General features: G+C 40.5%; 1 protein-coding gene across 9 annotated transcripts in view; it reads left to right on the top strand.

The window, feature by feature from the left end:
• The window catches only part of MYCBP2 (MYC binding protein 2), a 157,254-nt gene that overhangs the window by 124,330 nt on the left and 16,626 nt on the right, over positions 1-16,298 (top strand). For 8 of the 9 annotated variants that reach the window (XM_042866506.1, XM_042866509.1, XM_042866508.1 and 5 more), the window contains 9 exons: positions 248-404; positions 1,175-1,399; positions 2,244-2,309; positions 7,133-7,372; positions 7,508-7,606; positions 8,383-8,463; positions 8,987-9,253; positions 10,043-10,326; positions 10,595-10,691. In XM_042866506.1, the coding sequence (XP_042722440.1) occupies positions 248-404; positions 1,175-1,399; positions 2,244-2,309; positions 7,133-7,372; positions 7,508-7,606; positions 8,383-8,463; positions 8,987-9,253; positions 10,043-10,326; positions 10,595-10,691 (1,516 nt within the window). The remainder of the gene's footprint in view (positions 1-247; positions 405-1,174; positions 1,400-2,243; positions 2,310-7,132; positions 7,373-7,507; positions 7,607-8,382; positions 8,464-8,986; positions 9,254-10,042; positions 10,327-10,594; positions 10,692-16,298) is intronic. The other variant, XM_042866502.1, reaches the window with a different exon arrangement.

Below are 16,298 nucleotides of genomic sequence, written 5' to 3'. Positions count from 1 at the left end.
GAATAGTCTCCGTAAGCTTTTTCCTGTGTCTTGATGCTGAAGTTGCAAATTGAATAATAATGATTCTATTTTGTTTATTCCTGTTTTCTTTAAAAAGTAGGAACAAACTGTCCTGCAAATATTTGAAGTTAAAGGTTTCTTCAATACATTTTGAGAACCAAAAATGTAATTAATAGCATTCTTTGCTGGTGGGTTGTATCTTTTAATGGGTATTCAAAGTATCAAAATCTGTTAAATGTGTTTCCAGGTGTTGGAGTCTCAAATTCAAACAATCTGACCATCAGTTCCTGCACCAGAGCAATGTTTTCCATCATATCAACAATATTTTGTCTAAATCTGACGATGGAGATAGTGAAGAAAGTTTTAGTATCAGTATACAGTCAGGTTTTGAAGTCATGAGTCAGGTCAGTATTATGCCTCTCTCTCAAAAGCAGAGATCAACCATGAACAGTATGTAGTTCCTGTAACAATTCTGATGGAATGAAAATATCTTTCATTGCAATGTCATATTTGCTTGAGTAAATTGCTAGAATCCTGCTGATGATATTCAGGTTTTCATTATTTAACTTCAGAGGTTCAGATACTGGCCCTTAATCTATGTTATTCATTTAGCTAATTCATTTAGTTCATTGAGTTCAGTTTTTAAGTGCTAAATAGTTCCAGTTCTTAACTTGCTCACATCTTTTTTCCTTCTACTCTTCTGAGGAGCCAAGATTAATACTTCTAATGAATAGCTCTAAATTGTTTTCTTCTGCTCATTAATACATTTACACGTTTACCAATGGGTTTGTCTGTTAGCCAATGGTATTTCCTTTGGTTTAAAGGCCTGAATAATTTGAACTGACAAATGGCTTCTTTAATTCAAAGAACACATCTCCTAACTGGAGAGAAAAAGTGTAAGATTTTTAAGGTGTAAATAGTGCCTGCATTTGGGCTTTGTTAGAGTGGTGAGGTGCTGGAACAGGTTGCCCAGGGAGGCTGTGAATGCCCAATCTCTGGAGGCATTCAAGGCCAGGCTGCATGGGATACTGGGTAGCCTCATCTGGTGGGTGGCAACACTGCCTGTGGCAGGGGTTGGAACTAAATGATCTTCAAGGTCTTCTCCAGCCGAAGCCATTCCATGATTCCATGATTGGTTTAATAAATTTTAAATATTTTCTGTTTGCTTTCACAGGAACTGTGTATAGTGGTTTGTCTAAAAGACCTAACAAGCATTGTTGACATTAAAACATCAAGTCGACCTGCCATGATTGGTAGTTTAACAGATGGATCTACAGAAACATTCTGGGAGTCAGGAGATGAAGATAAAAACAAAACTAAAAACATCACAATTAACTGTGTAAAAGGAATCAATGCACGCTATGTGTGTGTTCATGTAGACAATTCCAGAGATCTTGGGGTAAGAGAAAAAAGAAATTAGAAATGAAAAACAAAAATGCATAGTCAGCTATATATAATTCATCTTTCAAGAAACACAATGTTGTCCATCCAGATGATTGTGTTACTTCAATTCAGAACTTCACATTTTAAAATAAATTTTCTTTTTCCTGTGGTTTTGAAAGCAGTACCTGATATAATGAAATTGATGATGAAACATGTAATTTACATGAACCTGAGAAATGTAATTCTTAATGGCCTGTTCAATTTCACATGCATTTTCAAGCATCTAGTTATTTAATAAGATTATTTCCCTGCTTGTCATTTCTGTAGAAGCACTCAAATAATGAACTTTCATAAGATGCAAACTATTTTGTAGACTTTCTAGACTCTGACAATGTACAGTTGTCCACTATGTCCTACATGAAGATTCCTACCTTTTTGCCTCCATTTGTGTTCTATATAGTGATAATACTTCATAAAACACAGAACTGTTATATGTAGGGAAATTATAGCATACTTAAGTTAACTTAATATACCAATTTGGTAATGCCAGTAGGCCTCAACTTAACATTTCAGAACTGTATCACTCTGATAGTAAAGACTTCTTAAGTTATTAAATTTGTTTTTGTAGGTCTGGACAGTATTGCTACAAATATATATTTATTTCAGATAGAACTTTTAATACAAACACATATACTGAGCTGTATTTTGGAATTCTTTGTCCTTGGTCTTGATCACTGTTAATTTTTATTTATTTATTTATTTTTAAAATGATGAAACAAGTTGTATGAAACTCTCTGAATGGGGAAGAAATTGAATGCTTTTTAGTTTAAGTTTTTTATTGTCTTCCTTGTCTGTTGTAGAACAAAGTGACTTCAATGACTTTCCTAACTGGTAAGGCAGTAGAAGATCTCTGCAGAATAAAGCAGGTAACCATTTTAACTGTTGACATTGGAAAAATTGGAAAAATTTCAGGGTTGTTCTTTTTTGTTGTTTTCTTGTTGTTGTTTTGATACAGAGTTTCTGAGCAAATATTCTCTATTTCTTATGGCAGATAAATTGTTTTGCAAGTATCACACTTAATGTTCTTAGAAAATACTGTTATTAAATAGTGCTATTTTCTTAGAAAATACTATTATTAATAACAGAGTTTTTATATATACTGAATATTGGTCAAAACTTTTACTCATGAGCATTAATTACTGGAACAGAAAAGGTGATTTTAAAATGGTCCTTGAATTTTTTCATTACCACAGCTGAAAGGGTAAGAGATAGTGTAGAATGTTTTTGAAATAGACAGTTTAGCTTGTGTTTTATAAGATCCAACAAACTGTTTGGCTTATTTTAGGTATATATGTAACTAAATATGCCTGAAATAATTGTATGGTGTATGCTGTTAGATACTCAGACGCTCAGCTGCTCTGTGTTCTATTGTCATTAGATTTTATCTGCTACGTGGAATCATTTTTCATTAGAGGAGGGCAGCTTAAGGCTGAGCATAAGTAGGACACTATGAAGAGAAGAAAAAAATTATGTACCTTCCACATAAGTTATCTAATGTATATTCATAGCACTCATTTTTCCATCATTCTCATTTTCATCGTTCTCAAGTATGTTACTGACCTCTGTCCAAAGTTTATGATTCAAAATAGTATTCAATAAGGGCACTGAGTGCCATGAGGGCTGGAAGTTGGATCGGCCTGAGGGTAGTGGGGCCCTACAGAGGGATCTGGACAGGCTGGATAGCTGGGCTGAAGCCAATGGGATGAGGCTCAACAAGACCAATTGCCGGGTCCTGCACTTTGGTCACAACAACCCCAGGCAATGCTACAGCCTTGGGGCGGAGTGGCTGGAGGACTGCATAGAGGAAATGGACCTGGGGGTATTGATTGATGCTCAGCTGAACATGAGCCAGCGGTGTGCCCAGGTGGCCAAGAAGGCCAATGGCATCCTGGCTTGCATCAGAAACAGTGTTGCGAGCAGGAACAGGGAGCTGATTGTCCCCCTGTACTCAGCTCTGGTGAGGCCGCATCTTGAGTACTGTGTCCAGTTTTGGGCCCCTCACTGCAAGAAAGACATTGAGGCCCTGGAGCGGGTTCAAAGAAGGGTGACAAAGCTGGTGGGGGTCTGGAGCACAGGCCTTATGAGGAGTAGCTAAAGGAACTGGGATTGTTCAGTCTGGAGAAGAGGAGGCATAGGGAGACCTTATTGCTTTCTATAACTACCTGAAGGGAGGTTGTAGTGAGCTGTGGGTCAGCCTCTTGTGTGACTGGTGATAGAACTAGAGGGAATGGCTTCAAGCTGTGCCAAGAGAGATTTAAGCTGGACATTAGGAAATACTACTTCTCTGAAAGAGTGGTCAGGCACTGGAATGGGTTGACCAGGGAGATGGTGAAGTCACCGACCCTGGAGATGTTCAAAGAACATTTGGATGTTGTGTTGAGGGACATGGTCTAGTGAGAACTATTGGTGATAGGTGTATGGTTGGACTGGATGATCTTGAAGGTCTTTTCCAACCTTGGTGATTCTGTGATTCAATCTTTGCATTTCTGATACTAAACCGAATGATAAACACGTTTTTATGCGGAGAAAAGTGCTTTGTATTTTGACATGGATGTGTCCCATCAGATATACTTAAGGTTTGAAGTAGCAGTTCTCATTTGCAGCTCAGAACTTCTACTGTTTGTCTTACTGATAGTGGTAAAAATTTTCAAGAAGCAGCTGTCTTAACCATGTCACACTGACCTTTGTTGAGGTAACACTGATAACACTGAAATTCTGTACAGTGCAACCAGATGAGGGAGAGAGAGATGGCTTGTTTTGCTCTACCTTTTATCCTCAGTGGGCATTTAAGGTAAAGATGCAGCTCCAAAGGATGTTTGAATAAAGCGAACTTGGTTACAATTGACTCAAAATAAATAGTGAAGTATGAGTGTGTGGATTTATGTAGACAGATACAAAGTGTGCGTATGTGTATATGGTCTATACCTTTCTCTGAACCTTGTTAGTTTGCTCTGTGTCTTTGTATGCTTGAACATAGTGCCCAGGTTTTCTTTCCAGACTCACTTCCAGAAGATAGCAAGACTTCATTCATTCAGCTTTGTTCGCTCCTTGTTAAACAGTCCTCTAGCACTTTTCCAGCAGGCTTTTTATCCTCTCATGCACCAACATGTAGTACCCCAACTCATGCATACCCTCTGTCTCATGATATTGAATAAAAAAATGTCAGTCCTGCCTGCTGCATCACATTTCATGCAGGCATAGGATTAGTAGAAATGAAGGAGGAATAAATACTAGTTTGATTATATAGAGATTTTGGGACACTCAGGTTGCCCTTAGCAATGGCATGAGGCATGGTACCCTGTCATTTTATCTCCTGCAGTGGTGGCATTGAAGTTGAAATGGTACCATTCATTTGTTCTTTTTACAGTGATTAAGTCATGGCTCTCTTGAAGAGGCAATCAGTCAGCGTCTTCCAAAAAATTAATATTTCTTTTGCAGAGCTTTATGTGAATCAAGATAAGATAACTTAAGTACTGATTAAGTACAGGTATGTTGGCCAGAAGAGACAGGCCAAAGTGAGTGTACCTCCTTTGGTAAACGTAAAAGGAGAACTTGTTTCAACAGACGAAGAGAATGCTGAAGTACTGAATGAGTTCTTTGCCTCAGTCTTCACTGGTGGCCAGGATTCCAGTACTTCTCATGTCCCTGAGCCCTGCCTCCCTAAACATCTAGGTGGGGACTGGGGTGGTAAATCCCTCCCACTGTGAGGACAGAGCAAGTCCGAGACCGCCTCATGAGACTGAATGTGTACAAGTCTATGGGGCCGGATGGAGTGCATCCTAGGGTTCTGAAGGAACTGGCTGAGGTGGTTGCCGAGCCGCTGTCCATCATATTTGAAAAGTCGTGGCTCTCAAATGAGGTCCCGGATGACTGGAGGAAGGCTCACGTCACTCCCATTTACAAGAAAGAGAGCAAGGAGGACGCGGGGAACTACAGGCCAGTGAGCCTCACCTCTGTGCCTGGAAAGATCATGGAACAGATCCTCCTGGATGACATGCTTGATCACATGAGGAATGAGCGTGTGATCCAAGACAGCCAGCATGGCTTCACCAGGGGAAGGTCATGCTTAACCAATCTGGTGGCCTTCTATGATGGAGTGACGGCATTGGTGGACAAGGGAAAGGCAACCGATGTCATTTAGCTGGACTTGACAAGGCCTTTGACATGGTCCCCTACCACATCCTTGTCTCCAAACTGGAGGGATGTGGATTTGATGGGTGGACCACTCGATGGATAAGAAACTGGTTGAAAGGCCGCAGGCAGAGGGTGGTCATCAATGGCTCTATGTCCAGGTGGAGGCTGGTAATGAGCGGCATTCCCCAGAGGTCTCTCTTGGGACTGCTGCTCTTTAACATCTTTATCAATGACATTGATGATGGAATTGAGTGCACCCTCAGCAAGTTTGCTGATTACACCAAGCTGAGTGGTGTGGTTGACACGGTGGAAGGAAGGGATGCCATTCAGAGGGACCTCGACAGGCTGGAAAGGTGGGCCTGTGTGAACTTGATGAGGTTCAACACGGCGAAGTGCAAGGTTTTGCATTTGGGCGGAGGAATCCCAATTCATACAGAGCAGTCCTTGAGAGCAGCCCTGCAGAGAAGGACCTGGGGGTCTTGATAGATGAAAAACTTAATATGAGACAGAAGTGTGCCCTTGTGGCTTGGAAGGCAAATGGTATCCTGGGCTCCATCAGAAGAGGGGTGGCCAGCAGGGACAGGGAGGTGATTGTCCCTCTCTACTCTGCTCTTGTGAGGCCCCATCTGGAGTACTGTGTCCAAGTGTGCAACCCCCAGTATGAAAAAGACAGGGAGCTGTTGGAGAGGGTCCAGAGGAGAGCCACAAAAATGATCAGGGGACTGGAGCACCTCCCCTATGAAGACAGGCTGAGGGAGCTGGGCTTGTTCAGCCTGGAGAAGAGAAGGCTGTGGTGTGACCTCATTGCAACATTTCAATACTTAAATGGAACCTACAAACAGGAGGGGAATCAACTTTATGAAATGGTAGAGAATGGCATGACAAGGGGAAATGGTTTTAAGTTGAGGGAGGGAAGATTTAGGTTGGATGTCAGGGGGAAATTCTTTACAGAGAGAGTGGTGAGGTGCTGGAACAGGCTGCCCAGAGAGGTTGTGGATGCCCTGTCCCTGGAGGTGTTCAAGGCCAGATTGGATGGGGCCATGGGAAGCCTGGTCAGTATTAAATGGGGACATTGGTGTCCTTGCATGTGGCAGGGGGTTGGAGATTCGTGATCCTTGAGGTCCCTTCCTACCCTGGCCATTCTGTGATTCTGTGATATACATGCATTATATTTTGAGGTAAATTATTGTAATTTTTATTTTTTAACAAAAAGTAGTAAATAAGCAAACGGAAAAAAAAAATCAATTCAAGTGAATGCTTTGAATGTGTGAATTTTTGCTTAGAAGATAGAGTGACTAACAGTTCCTGTTTTTTAATAGTCTCTAAAGACAAAAATAGTGTCTGTATGTCATTGTATTTATGAGTTGATTATTCTGAATTCACATTTTTGAATATTTATATAATTAAACAGAGCAATATTATTGCTCTGAATAAAAAAATGTATTGCAGATGGTGCATTGATTCCAGTGTTACACAGTGGAATTGCTTTAAAATTATGAGTATTTTTGTTTGATGTTTCTGTGTCAGTTCCCATCTTTATTTTCCTGTTTAATAGGTAGACTTGGATTCAAGACATATTGGCTGGGTAACGAGTGAACTTCCTGGGGGTGATAATCACATCATCAAAATTGAATTGAAGGGTCCTGAGAACACACTCAGAGTTCGACAAGTGAAAATTCTTGGATGGAAAGATGGCGAAAGCATTAAAATAGCAGGCCAGATTTCTGCAAGTGTAGCTCAGCAAAGAAACTGTGAATCTGAGACACTGCGAGTATTCCGACTTATTACATCTCAGGTAGGACTTTCATGTGTGGTACAGTGAAATTTACTGTAATTTCTGTGCTTTCAGTGCTGCTTGTTTTGATGTAAAATGTCACCTCTGTGCAACTTTATCATGGAGATAAGGTAGTTATCACTTCCTTTCTTCCAGGTTTTTGGAAAACTCATCTCTGGTGATGCTGAACCAACTCCAGAACAAGAAGAAAAAGCCCTCCTGTCTTCCCCAGAAGGAGAAGAAAAAGTACACAATGTATTTATTTGTATTCTATCAATATTGCATTGGTGAAAAAATTATCCAGGATGATTTTCGCTATTTGTCTTATGCACCGTAGTTTTCAGATCAGTACAAAAGCAAAATATTATTGTTGCATAATTTTTTTTTTTTTTTTTCCCAGTAGTAGTAGTAAATATTTATTGGGGCATATGTGTTTAATGGAAACACCATACCCTGGTGACTCAGATTATGTTTAAATATACAGAAGTACTTAACATCTGCAGTAATGGTCAGCCTGACAATCTTCATTGCTTAATATCTTCTTCTTGAAGACAGAAAGTGCTCTGTTGATGTTTGGATAAAAAGTATTTTAAAAACCTCACTGGTATCCTTTTAGCTGGTATACTGGTATATATTCTTGCAAGGAGCAGTTTAATAAGTGTGTGTTCCCTGATTCTTTTCTTGCAAAATATATTAACTTTATAGAAAGTGAAAAGTCTGTTTCATGCAGTGCTCTACAAAAACATAATCAGAGATTGTATTAAGGTAGATGAGGAAACTGAATCTCAAATAAATGCGCTTCACTTGTTTCACTTATTATCTGATTTTGTGCTCAAATTTCCTCTTACTCATAAAGAGAAAAAAAATACTAACCAGTATAAAATATTTTCTGCTTATATATCTTGCTTCTGTGCAACAAAAAGCTGCCATTTTTTAGAGCAAAGTTTGTTGTTACTTCATATTAATGGCTACAGAAGTTAGGATTTGTTCTTGGCACTCTTGATCTAATACTAAATACTCTTTCTATGAAGGCAACATCAGATGCAGACCTGAAAGAGCACATGGTAGGGATCATATTCAGCCGGAGCAAACTGACAAATTTGCAAAAGCAGGTTTGTTCACTCTGAAATACTTTGAGTATTATAATGTTATAATAAATATGTATCTTGTATGTATATTACATTATAATAGTATGTTACAATAAATATATTAATTTTCAGGAAATACAGAACCTCTTATTTGACATTACACCTTCCATTGTTCTGTGTTATCAGACACTGAGTTTCATTTTGATTTAACGTGTTATTGGTAAAATGAAAATATGCTTTCTAAAATCTTCTCCCAGAGAGTAAACTAAACAAAGTACTAAAAAGATCTTTGTAATTTTCCAAAGTGAAAATGAGCAAATTCAATATTAAATATAAATATTCATTCCAAAGAACTTTATCTAAATGTTCTAAATTGAAATCTAAATTTATTCTTAATTTCAATTCCGTAATGTTGAGAAATAATTTAAGTATAGGACAAATTTCACTGGTTTTCCATTTTTGTCATAGCTATGCATACTTAAAACACAAGTAATAACACTCTAAAAGTTTTTAGGAGTTAACTGTGTATTTGGATTCCACTTGCTAGGTATGTGCTCATATAGTCCAGGCCATAAGAATGGAAGCAACCCGTGTGCGTGAGGAATGGGAGCATGCCATCTCTAGCAAAGAGAATGCCAACTCACAACCTAATGATGAAGATGCTTCTTCTGATGCGTATTGCTTTGAGCTGCTGTCAATGGTTCTGGCATTGAGTGGTTCCAATGTAGGCCGGCAGTATCTGGCTCAGCAGCTGACTCTGCTCCAGGATCTCTTCTCGTTACTACATACCGCTTCTCCGAGGGTGCAGAGACAGGTGAGTGCTAAGTACTCCTTATCCATCCTGGCATTCATAGAAAAGAGTCTTTACAATGGTATAATAATGAACTTGATAATATGTACTCGAAGTGGTGGTTTTTTGAAATAGAATTTTGAATTTTCATTTTAAAATTATTTTGCTAGTCATATTCAGGCTATTTCACATAAGAAAAAAAAATCTAAATAAAACAACTCAATTTAGATCCAGATCAGTTAGCACAGATTTCCTATCCAAAAGCACCAAGTTTGAGTACCACAAGGAAAATTAAAAAAGAGTGAGGGAGGGTACTATGGAAGTACCAAATTAAGAATCCTTAATTCTTAATACCTCAAGAAAAGTATTCTCTGTTTTCAAAAGTCTCAAGTGTCTCTAAGTGTTTTACTACAGTTTCTGACATCTAAAGATTGTATACAGAATGAGTATGTAATATGCCAGCAATTTAAAGTTGTACAAACATCTGTATTTCAGAAATTTCATTAGAAAGTTCAGTACAAAGCATGTTTTCATTATTATATGAAGATGAAGGTGTTTTTTGTGTGTTTGTTTGTTTTCGGGTGTTTTTTTGTTTTGTTTCTTTTTTTGAGTGGTATTTGTTCTGGACTCTTGAGCCTTGTCTCAGTATTATTAACAGTTATTTCAAAGCAACATAGAAACCTTTCAGAATTTCTTACAATTGTGATTTGAATACACAGAGTACATACATTCTGTCTTACAGAACAATTTGTAATTATTGTTTGAAAGCTCCATCTCGTGTTAAGAATTGTGATATTTTGATTCTTTTTCCAGGTAACATCTCTACTAAGGCGTGTTTTGCCTGAGGTAACCCCTAGTCGCCTGGCTAGTATCATAGGAGTGAAGTCTCTTCCACCAGCGGATATAAGTGATATTATTCACTCAACAGAAAAAGGAGATTGGAATAAACTGGGTATTTTAGATATGTTTTTGGGATGCATTGCCAAAGCTCTCACTGTACAGCTAAAAGCCAAAGGAACTACTATTACTGGGACAGCTGGCACTACCGCAGGCAAAGGAGTTACTACAGTCACACTTCCAATGATCTTCAATTCCAGGTTTGTTTAAAAATACATGTAAGTTCTCAAGCAAAAGTTATAAAAGAAATATATATTTTGAAGTCAGTTATGGTGCCCTTTATGATCTTCGTTTAATAGATGGGAAAAAAATGAATAACACTGACAATATAAGTAAACTTACTAATACATTTTATTGAAAAAATAAAAACCAACCCTGCACCAAATGTGTGCAGCATTTATTTTGATGTATTTTGACAACTAATAACTAATTGAATTTATTTCATGTATTACCATGTGTCCTTTGTAGCTATATTCGGCGAGGTGAAAGCCATTGGTGGATGAAGGGTTCAACACCTACACAGATTTCAGAGATCATTATTAAACTGATTAAGGACATGGCAGCAGTAAGTTTCTATGATTTAAATGTGATGTGAAATCAAATATTTCTGATAATGTATAATACATTTTTTCCATTAATTTCTCTTAAAGTTAATATTGGAATGAGCTGTTCAAAATGAACTGGTCTCAAGAAAAAAATCATATACTCTTTTGGGCAGGGTCCAGGTCTAGAAGCAATAGAACTCATGTTCTGGTTCAGCTAAATAGAAGCTCAATATTCAAATGAACTTTCAGACGAGTCACAAGGAATTTAAGTAATAATCACTAATTTTCTGTCTCTTTCTACATTATTAACTTAGAAATTTGACTTTTTTTTTTTTTAAGAGTCATGAGCACTCAGAGCTCTAATTGAAAAATAAAAGGTGTCTATAGTATGGTGATAGTGTTTTTTTTCACTTAACAGTGAATGTGTATGTTTCATACATGAAGTCTAGTTAAAAATGCACGTTAAGCTTCTTTTGGCCATCTGTATAGGTCACTCCAAAAGTAATGCCTCCTATTCATTTCCATGGAAACTACAACAGATACAAAGAGATCAACAGCACTACTTGACAGAGCAAACTTTCAGCTACAAAACACTGTTTTTCAACAGTCTTTACTATTAGCTATGCATTTTCATTAGTGATGGACCTGAGCGAGCCTGCATGCTATGCTTGTAAAAAAAAAAAAACATCTGCACCAACAGAAGTGACTCAGTGCTTCACAGATGCTAAAATGGTGTTGATGGCAGGAAAATGTTGCCCATGCAGTCCATCTTTCATCGTCCTGAACAGACAGAAGTCAGAAAGTGTCAAATCTGAACTTCATAGTGGGTGTGGTGGGACAGTGCAGGCCATGGTCTTCAATCTAGTATGACCAATCTTATCACATTGTAAGAGAAAGATTGTTTTCTTTCCTGGCCTGACTCTGGAAGTCTGAGCCTTTAGCTTAGACAGTGTCACAATGTAGTGATCAGAGTTGATGATGGTTTGTCTGGGTTCCAGGAAATCCAGAAGAACCACATTTCCTATCCCAAAAGACAGCGCACATCACTTTACTCACTGAGGGCTGTATCTTGAGAACTTTTTATTTGATGGGGAATTCACATCGCCACTCCATGGACTGTTCTTTTGACTTCAGCTCATAGTGGTGACAGCAGATCACAAGTAATGATGCAATCCAAGAAACTGTCACCTTCAGCCTTGTATTGATTCAATAAATTGCATACAGATGTTCCTTCCATTCCTGTGTGAGCAGTCACACATATCAGCAGGTGACGTTTTTTCCAGATGGAAGAATTCAGTGACACACCTTTGCTCCATACACATTTCCATGTCAGACTGTCCTGTTCCTGCGCAGCAACAACATGTAATGGAATATTGGCTGGGAGGTTCAACTTCTACTGCTCTGTCACTGCCCTTCACCTCTGATATTGTGGGTCAACATAATAAAATAGGAGACATTACTTTTTTTTTTTTTTGTACATTTATAGCTGATTAGTACTTTAGCCATCTGAGTTGAAATTTTCCATGAGTTTATGTGTACAGTTAACAAATGTGCAGTTAGAAGAGTGGCTTGGTTACAATGGTGTTTTAACAATTTATAGTTAGACAAAATCAAAAAATGAAATGCTCATCCATGTCCTAGCCTCACAGTAGAAATCTCCAGAAAGAGATCCTTCCACAGGGGCAGTCAGCCCTTAAATGGAGTCTAGGAGAGGTGCAGCCAGGCTCCACCCCTTCTGCTCATACAAGTGAATTGCCTTCACCTGTGCTCTTGTGGTTGCCTCAAGTGATCAATCAGTGGTTCAGGCTGCGACTCAGTAGTTCCCATATACTCCACTTCTTCACAGCATGAACCAATGATCAAGTTAGCTGGAGGGTGAGCTCTCCCTAATACAGAGATCCAACACATTGCAGTGCTTATACAATTGCCGTCACAATGCAGATTGACACAATGTAAGATGAGTGATGATCGGTGTATGGTGGAGGTTCATGCTCTTTTATGGGCCAGTGCTTGGTGGTGTTACTGGAGGCATGCAGTCATGTGGTGCAGGTCCATTCTGTGCTCCATCAGTGCCATGTAGACCATCACCAGGTGTCACACATGATCTGATAGCAACACTGGAATGCTTTGATGGTATTTTGTTCCTTCCGGTGATCCTATAGACTCATAGACTCTAAGAGAGTTTCAGGAGTTTCAGATGTTTCTGGTGTATCATGAGGGGAAGGTCTGCCCTCTAGGGCAAGAGACAGGCCGTATTCCTATCCTGGGTCAACAGTTCAGCTTGTACTGGGGCATGCCCCAGCTGTCTGTACCATACTGTTTGGCCAGGTACCTGCAGCTGCACAACTATATCAGGCACCAAAGGGGGTGTCTTGATCTGCCATAGGGACCCTTTTGCAATGAAGACCAGAGTGTTGACCACAATAACAGTAGGCCATGTATCAACTACTAGAGGTACTACCGAGCCTTCCATCTCCAATAATCTTCCCCAGGGTGCAAGTAGGCCACACCACTTGGGTCCTACCTGCACCTTCCAAGGGCATTTTATTCTATGGGTACCTGGTTCTAAAGTTGGAGGGGCAGGGAGCAGAAGATTATTTTCATTACCAATTTGGAGTCTTACCAGATCATCAGTGCTGGTAATTTGGATTCTAAGCAGGGAGGCCCATGTTGTGTGTAGCATTTTCAGGGCACTGGGTCTGCCGTTTCTAAGTCTTTCATTCAGGTTCCGCAAGGTTTCTTAGAGTCTTTTTGTCCATCCCTGCAGGGATGGAGTCTGTCTTCAGGGCAGTCTTAAGAATACCGTCATACCTTTCAGTGAGGCTGCCCCCATTGGATAATATGGCAGGTGGAATCGCCATTCCATGCTGTTTTCTTCTGCCCAGCATTGTATCATTACACCAGTAAAATGAGTCCCTTGGTCTCTCTTGATGATTTGAGGTGTCCCGTAGGCAGACATCAGTTTTGTGGGTGCCATGATGGTATGTGCCTGGTTCACTCTCAGTACCGGATAGGCCTGCAGTAGCCCACTTGCAGTGTCAGCACAGGTCAGGGCATATCGCACCCCCTCAGACAGAGGAAGGGGCCCAATGTAATTGACCTGCCATCGCTGGAGACGATTGTGTCCTCTAGCAAGATGGGCTGTTGTTTCAGGCAACGATCTCAGTCTCATTTTGAAGCAAGCGTCACAGTTTTGGCATGCCTGGGTGATGTCAGGTAGCTGAATGGGCAGTCCCCACGCTTTAGCAGCTGCCCACATTGTCTTTTGTCCCGTGTGCCATAGCTTCTGATGTAACCAACTGGCAATGTTCTCAGATGGTGAATTCTCAATCCATCGAATTTGGGCCAGTGTTTCCGCTTCATCATTTCCTAGTGATTGGAGGGGCTGGTGACCAGAAACATGGTAGACGCATACAGTCCTGCATTTAACTGCATTCCATATGTCTAAACACGTCTTTGCCCCAGATTGATTGGGCATGGATAGTCCATTCCTGGGTGGCCCACTGTGCAGTCCAAAGGGTGAGCACCCGGTACACAGCCCAACTATCTGTGCAGATGTTCAGGATACCATCACCAGGTTCCTTGGTTATAACCATCCACATAGCTTGCAGTTCTGCCCATTGGCTGCTGTGACCATCCCTCTCATCAAACCAGACTGTTTTGGCGCAAGGATGGTAAGGTACCACTCTCCATTTGCTCAGGTTACCCTTGCTAGACCCATCTGTGTATCAGGCATCTTCAGGAATAGGATATTTTGCCCTCTTGAATGGGACTCTTCTCTGGCAGAGCAACCAGTGTTTCTTTTGGTGCATCACTGTGATATATATCACTGGGCCTAGGATCTTCTGGAGTTCTTTGAGTGGTGGTGAAGATAGACTACTCCTCTGGCTGAGATAGGCGACCCATCATGCCACCATTTGCACCTGTTCTATCCCTGTCTTAAGTATGTGGGTCAGATCTTTTACCCACCACTGAATTGGCAGGGTGATCTTAACTATGATTTCAGCTGTTTGGGTTATCAGCTCTACCACCTGTAATGTGGAGTTGGCAGCCAGTAACTGTTTTTCAGTCATACTGTGTTTTTCTTTTGCTCCGTGCCAGACCTGAGACCAGAATTCAGTGGGGGGTTCAAACAGAACTCTGGTATTGCCACAGGCCCCAGCCAAAGCCATCCTGAGTGACATGAACATCCAACTTGGCTGCGAGTGTAGGATCAAATATACCCAATGCCTGGGCTTGTTTAGCTGCCAGTTTTGCCTGCTGGAAAGCGTCCTGTTCTGTTCTCCCCCAGTCCCATAGTCGCCCCTTTTTCATGAGTCTGTATAACGGTCTCAGCAGCTTCACTAAGTGAGATATAAAGGGACACCCGTATCCCAGTGTGCTTAAAAACTCCTGCAGCTGCTTTGGTGTTGTAGGGACTGGGAATGCCTAAACCTTACCTATTACAGCACTAGGTAGTAGTTTGGTCTTTCCTGACCAAACTACCCCCAGGAATTTTACAGATAGGCCAGACCTTGCACCTTCCGAGGACTTATAGCCCATCCTCTTTCTTGCAGATAGGTAGTTAATGAATTTGCTGCCTCTCCTACCGCCTCCAGTGAGTAGGATGTCAACAGATCATCAATATAATGATATAAGTTAACATGATCAGGTTTTTCCCAATTAGCCGGTCACACGCCACTAGGTCATGGCAGTACGTTGGTGAATGCATGTACCCCTGTGGCAGGACCTGAAAGGTTCACTGTCTGCCTCCCCATGTAAACACAAAATGGTCTTGTGATTCTTCAGCAATTGAAGTACTGAAGAACACATTTGCCAAATGTAGGACACAATGGTAGGTTTTTATTTCCCTACTCAGTGTGTCCATTCGGAAGGCAATATTGGGTACAGCCGCATGAGGAGGCAGCATGACCTTCAGTTCTCTATAATCCACTGTCATTCTCCATGATCCATCCGACTTTTGCACTGGCTATATAGGGGAATTATATGGGCTATGTGCAGGTCTTATAATGCCAACTTCTAATTCCTGCACCGTTCTCTATATTTCACCTTGTCCACCTGGCAGTCTATACTGTCTTTACAGTATTAATCTGGCACGGTTCTGGCAGGCAAATAGGCTCGTGCTTCACATAGCCTTTCAGTGTTGCCTGTACCGCCCAGACGCTAATGCAGCTCTGTCCAAATCTGAACTTTTCCACAGTTGTCTGGAGAGCCAGATCCATAAAATGTCTATGCCCAAGATGTACTCTGGGACTAGGGCAGTAGGCACTTCATACTCCTGGGGTGGGAGAAGTCCAACCCCTAATTTCAACCATGTTTAGGTGACTGGAATGGTCTGTCCCCTAAAACCACCAATCGTCACTCTATCTCCATTAAATTTAGTCGGATCCTCAAAAATTATTGATGTTTCTGCATCTGTGTCAATCAACACTGTAACCCTCTGAAGTAATCCTCTGAATATTCTTCCGGGATCAAAAATTGTCAACTCTACATAGGGCTTCCAGTTCTGTCTGGAGGCCTTGGGAGGACTAACATCCCCTGTCATGCCATGAATTATCCTGTGGCTATGTCTTCTACCTGTCCAGGGATGGTTTTGTCTGGAGGGGGAGAGAGGGTAATGTTCTCCC

Source organism: Lagopus leucura, unplaced genomic scaffold (genome assembly GCF_019238085.1).
Source record: "Lagopus leucura isolate 7727_CA_CO unplaced genomic scaffold, USGS_WTPT01 Super-Scaffold_100001, whole genome shotgun sequence".
NCBI lineage: Eukaryota > Metazoa > Chordata > Aves > Galliformes > Phasianidae > Lagopus > Lagopus leucura.
Note: the sequence above shows the minus strand (reverse complement) of the source record. Positions and strands in the feature narration are given on the sequence as shown.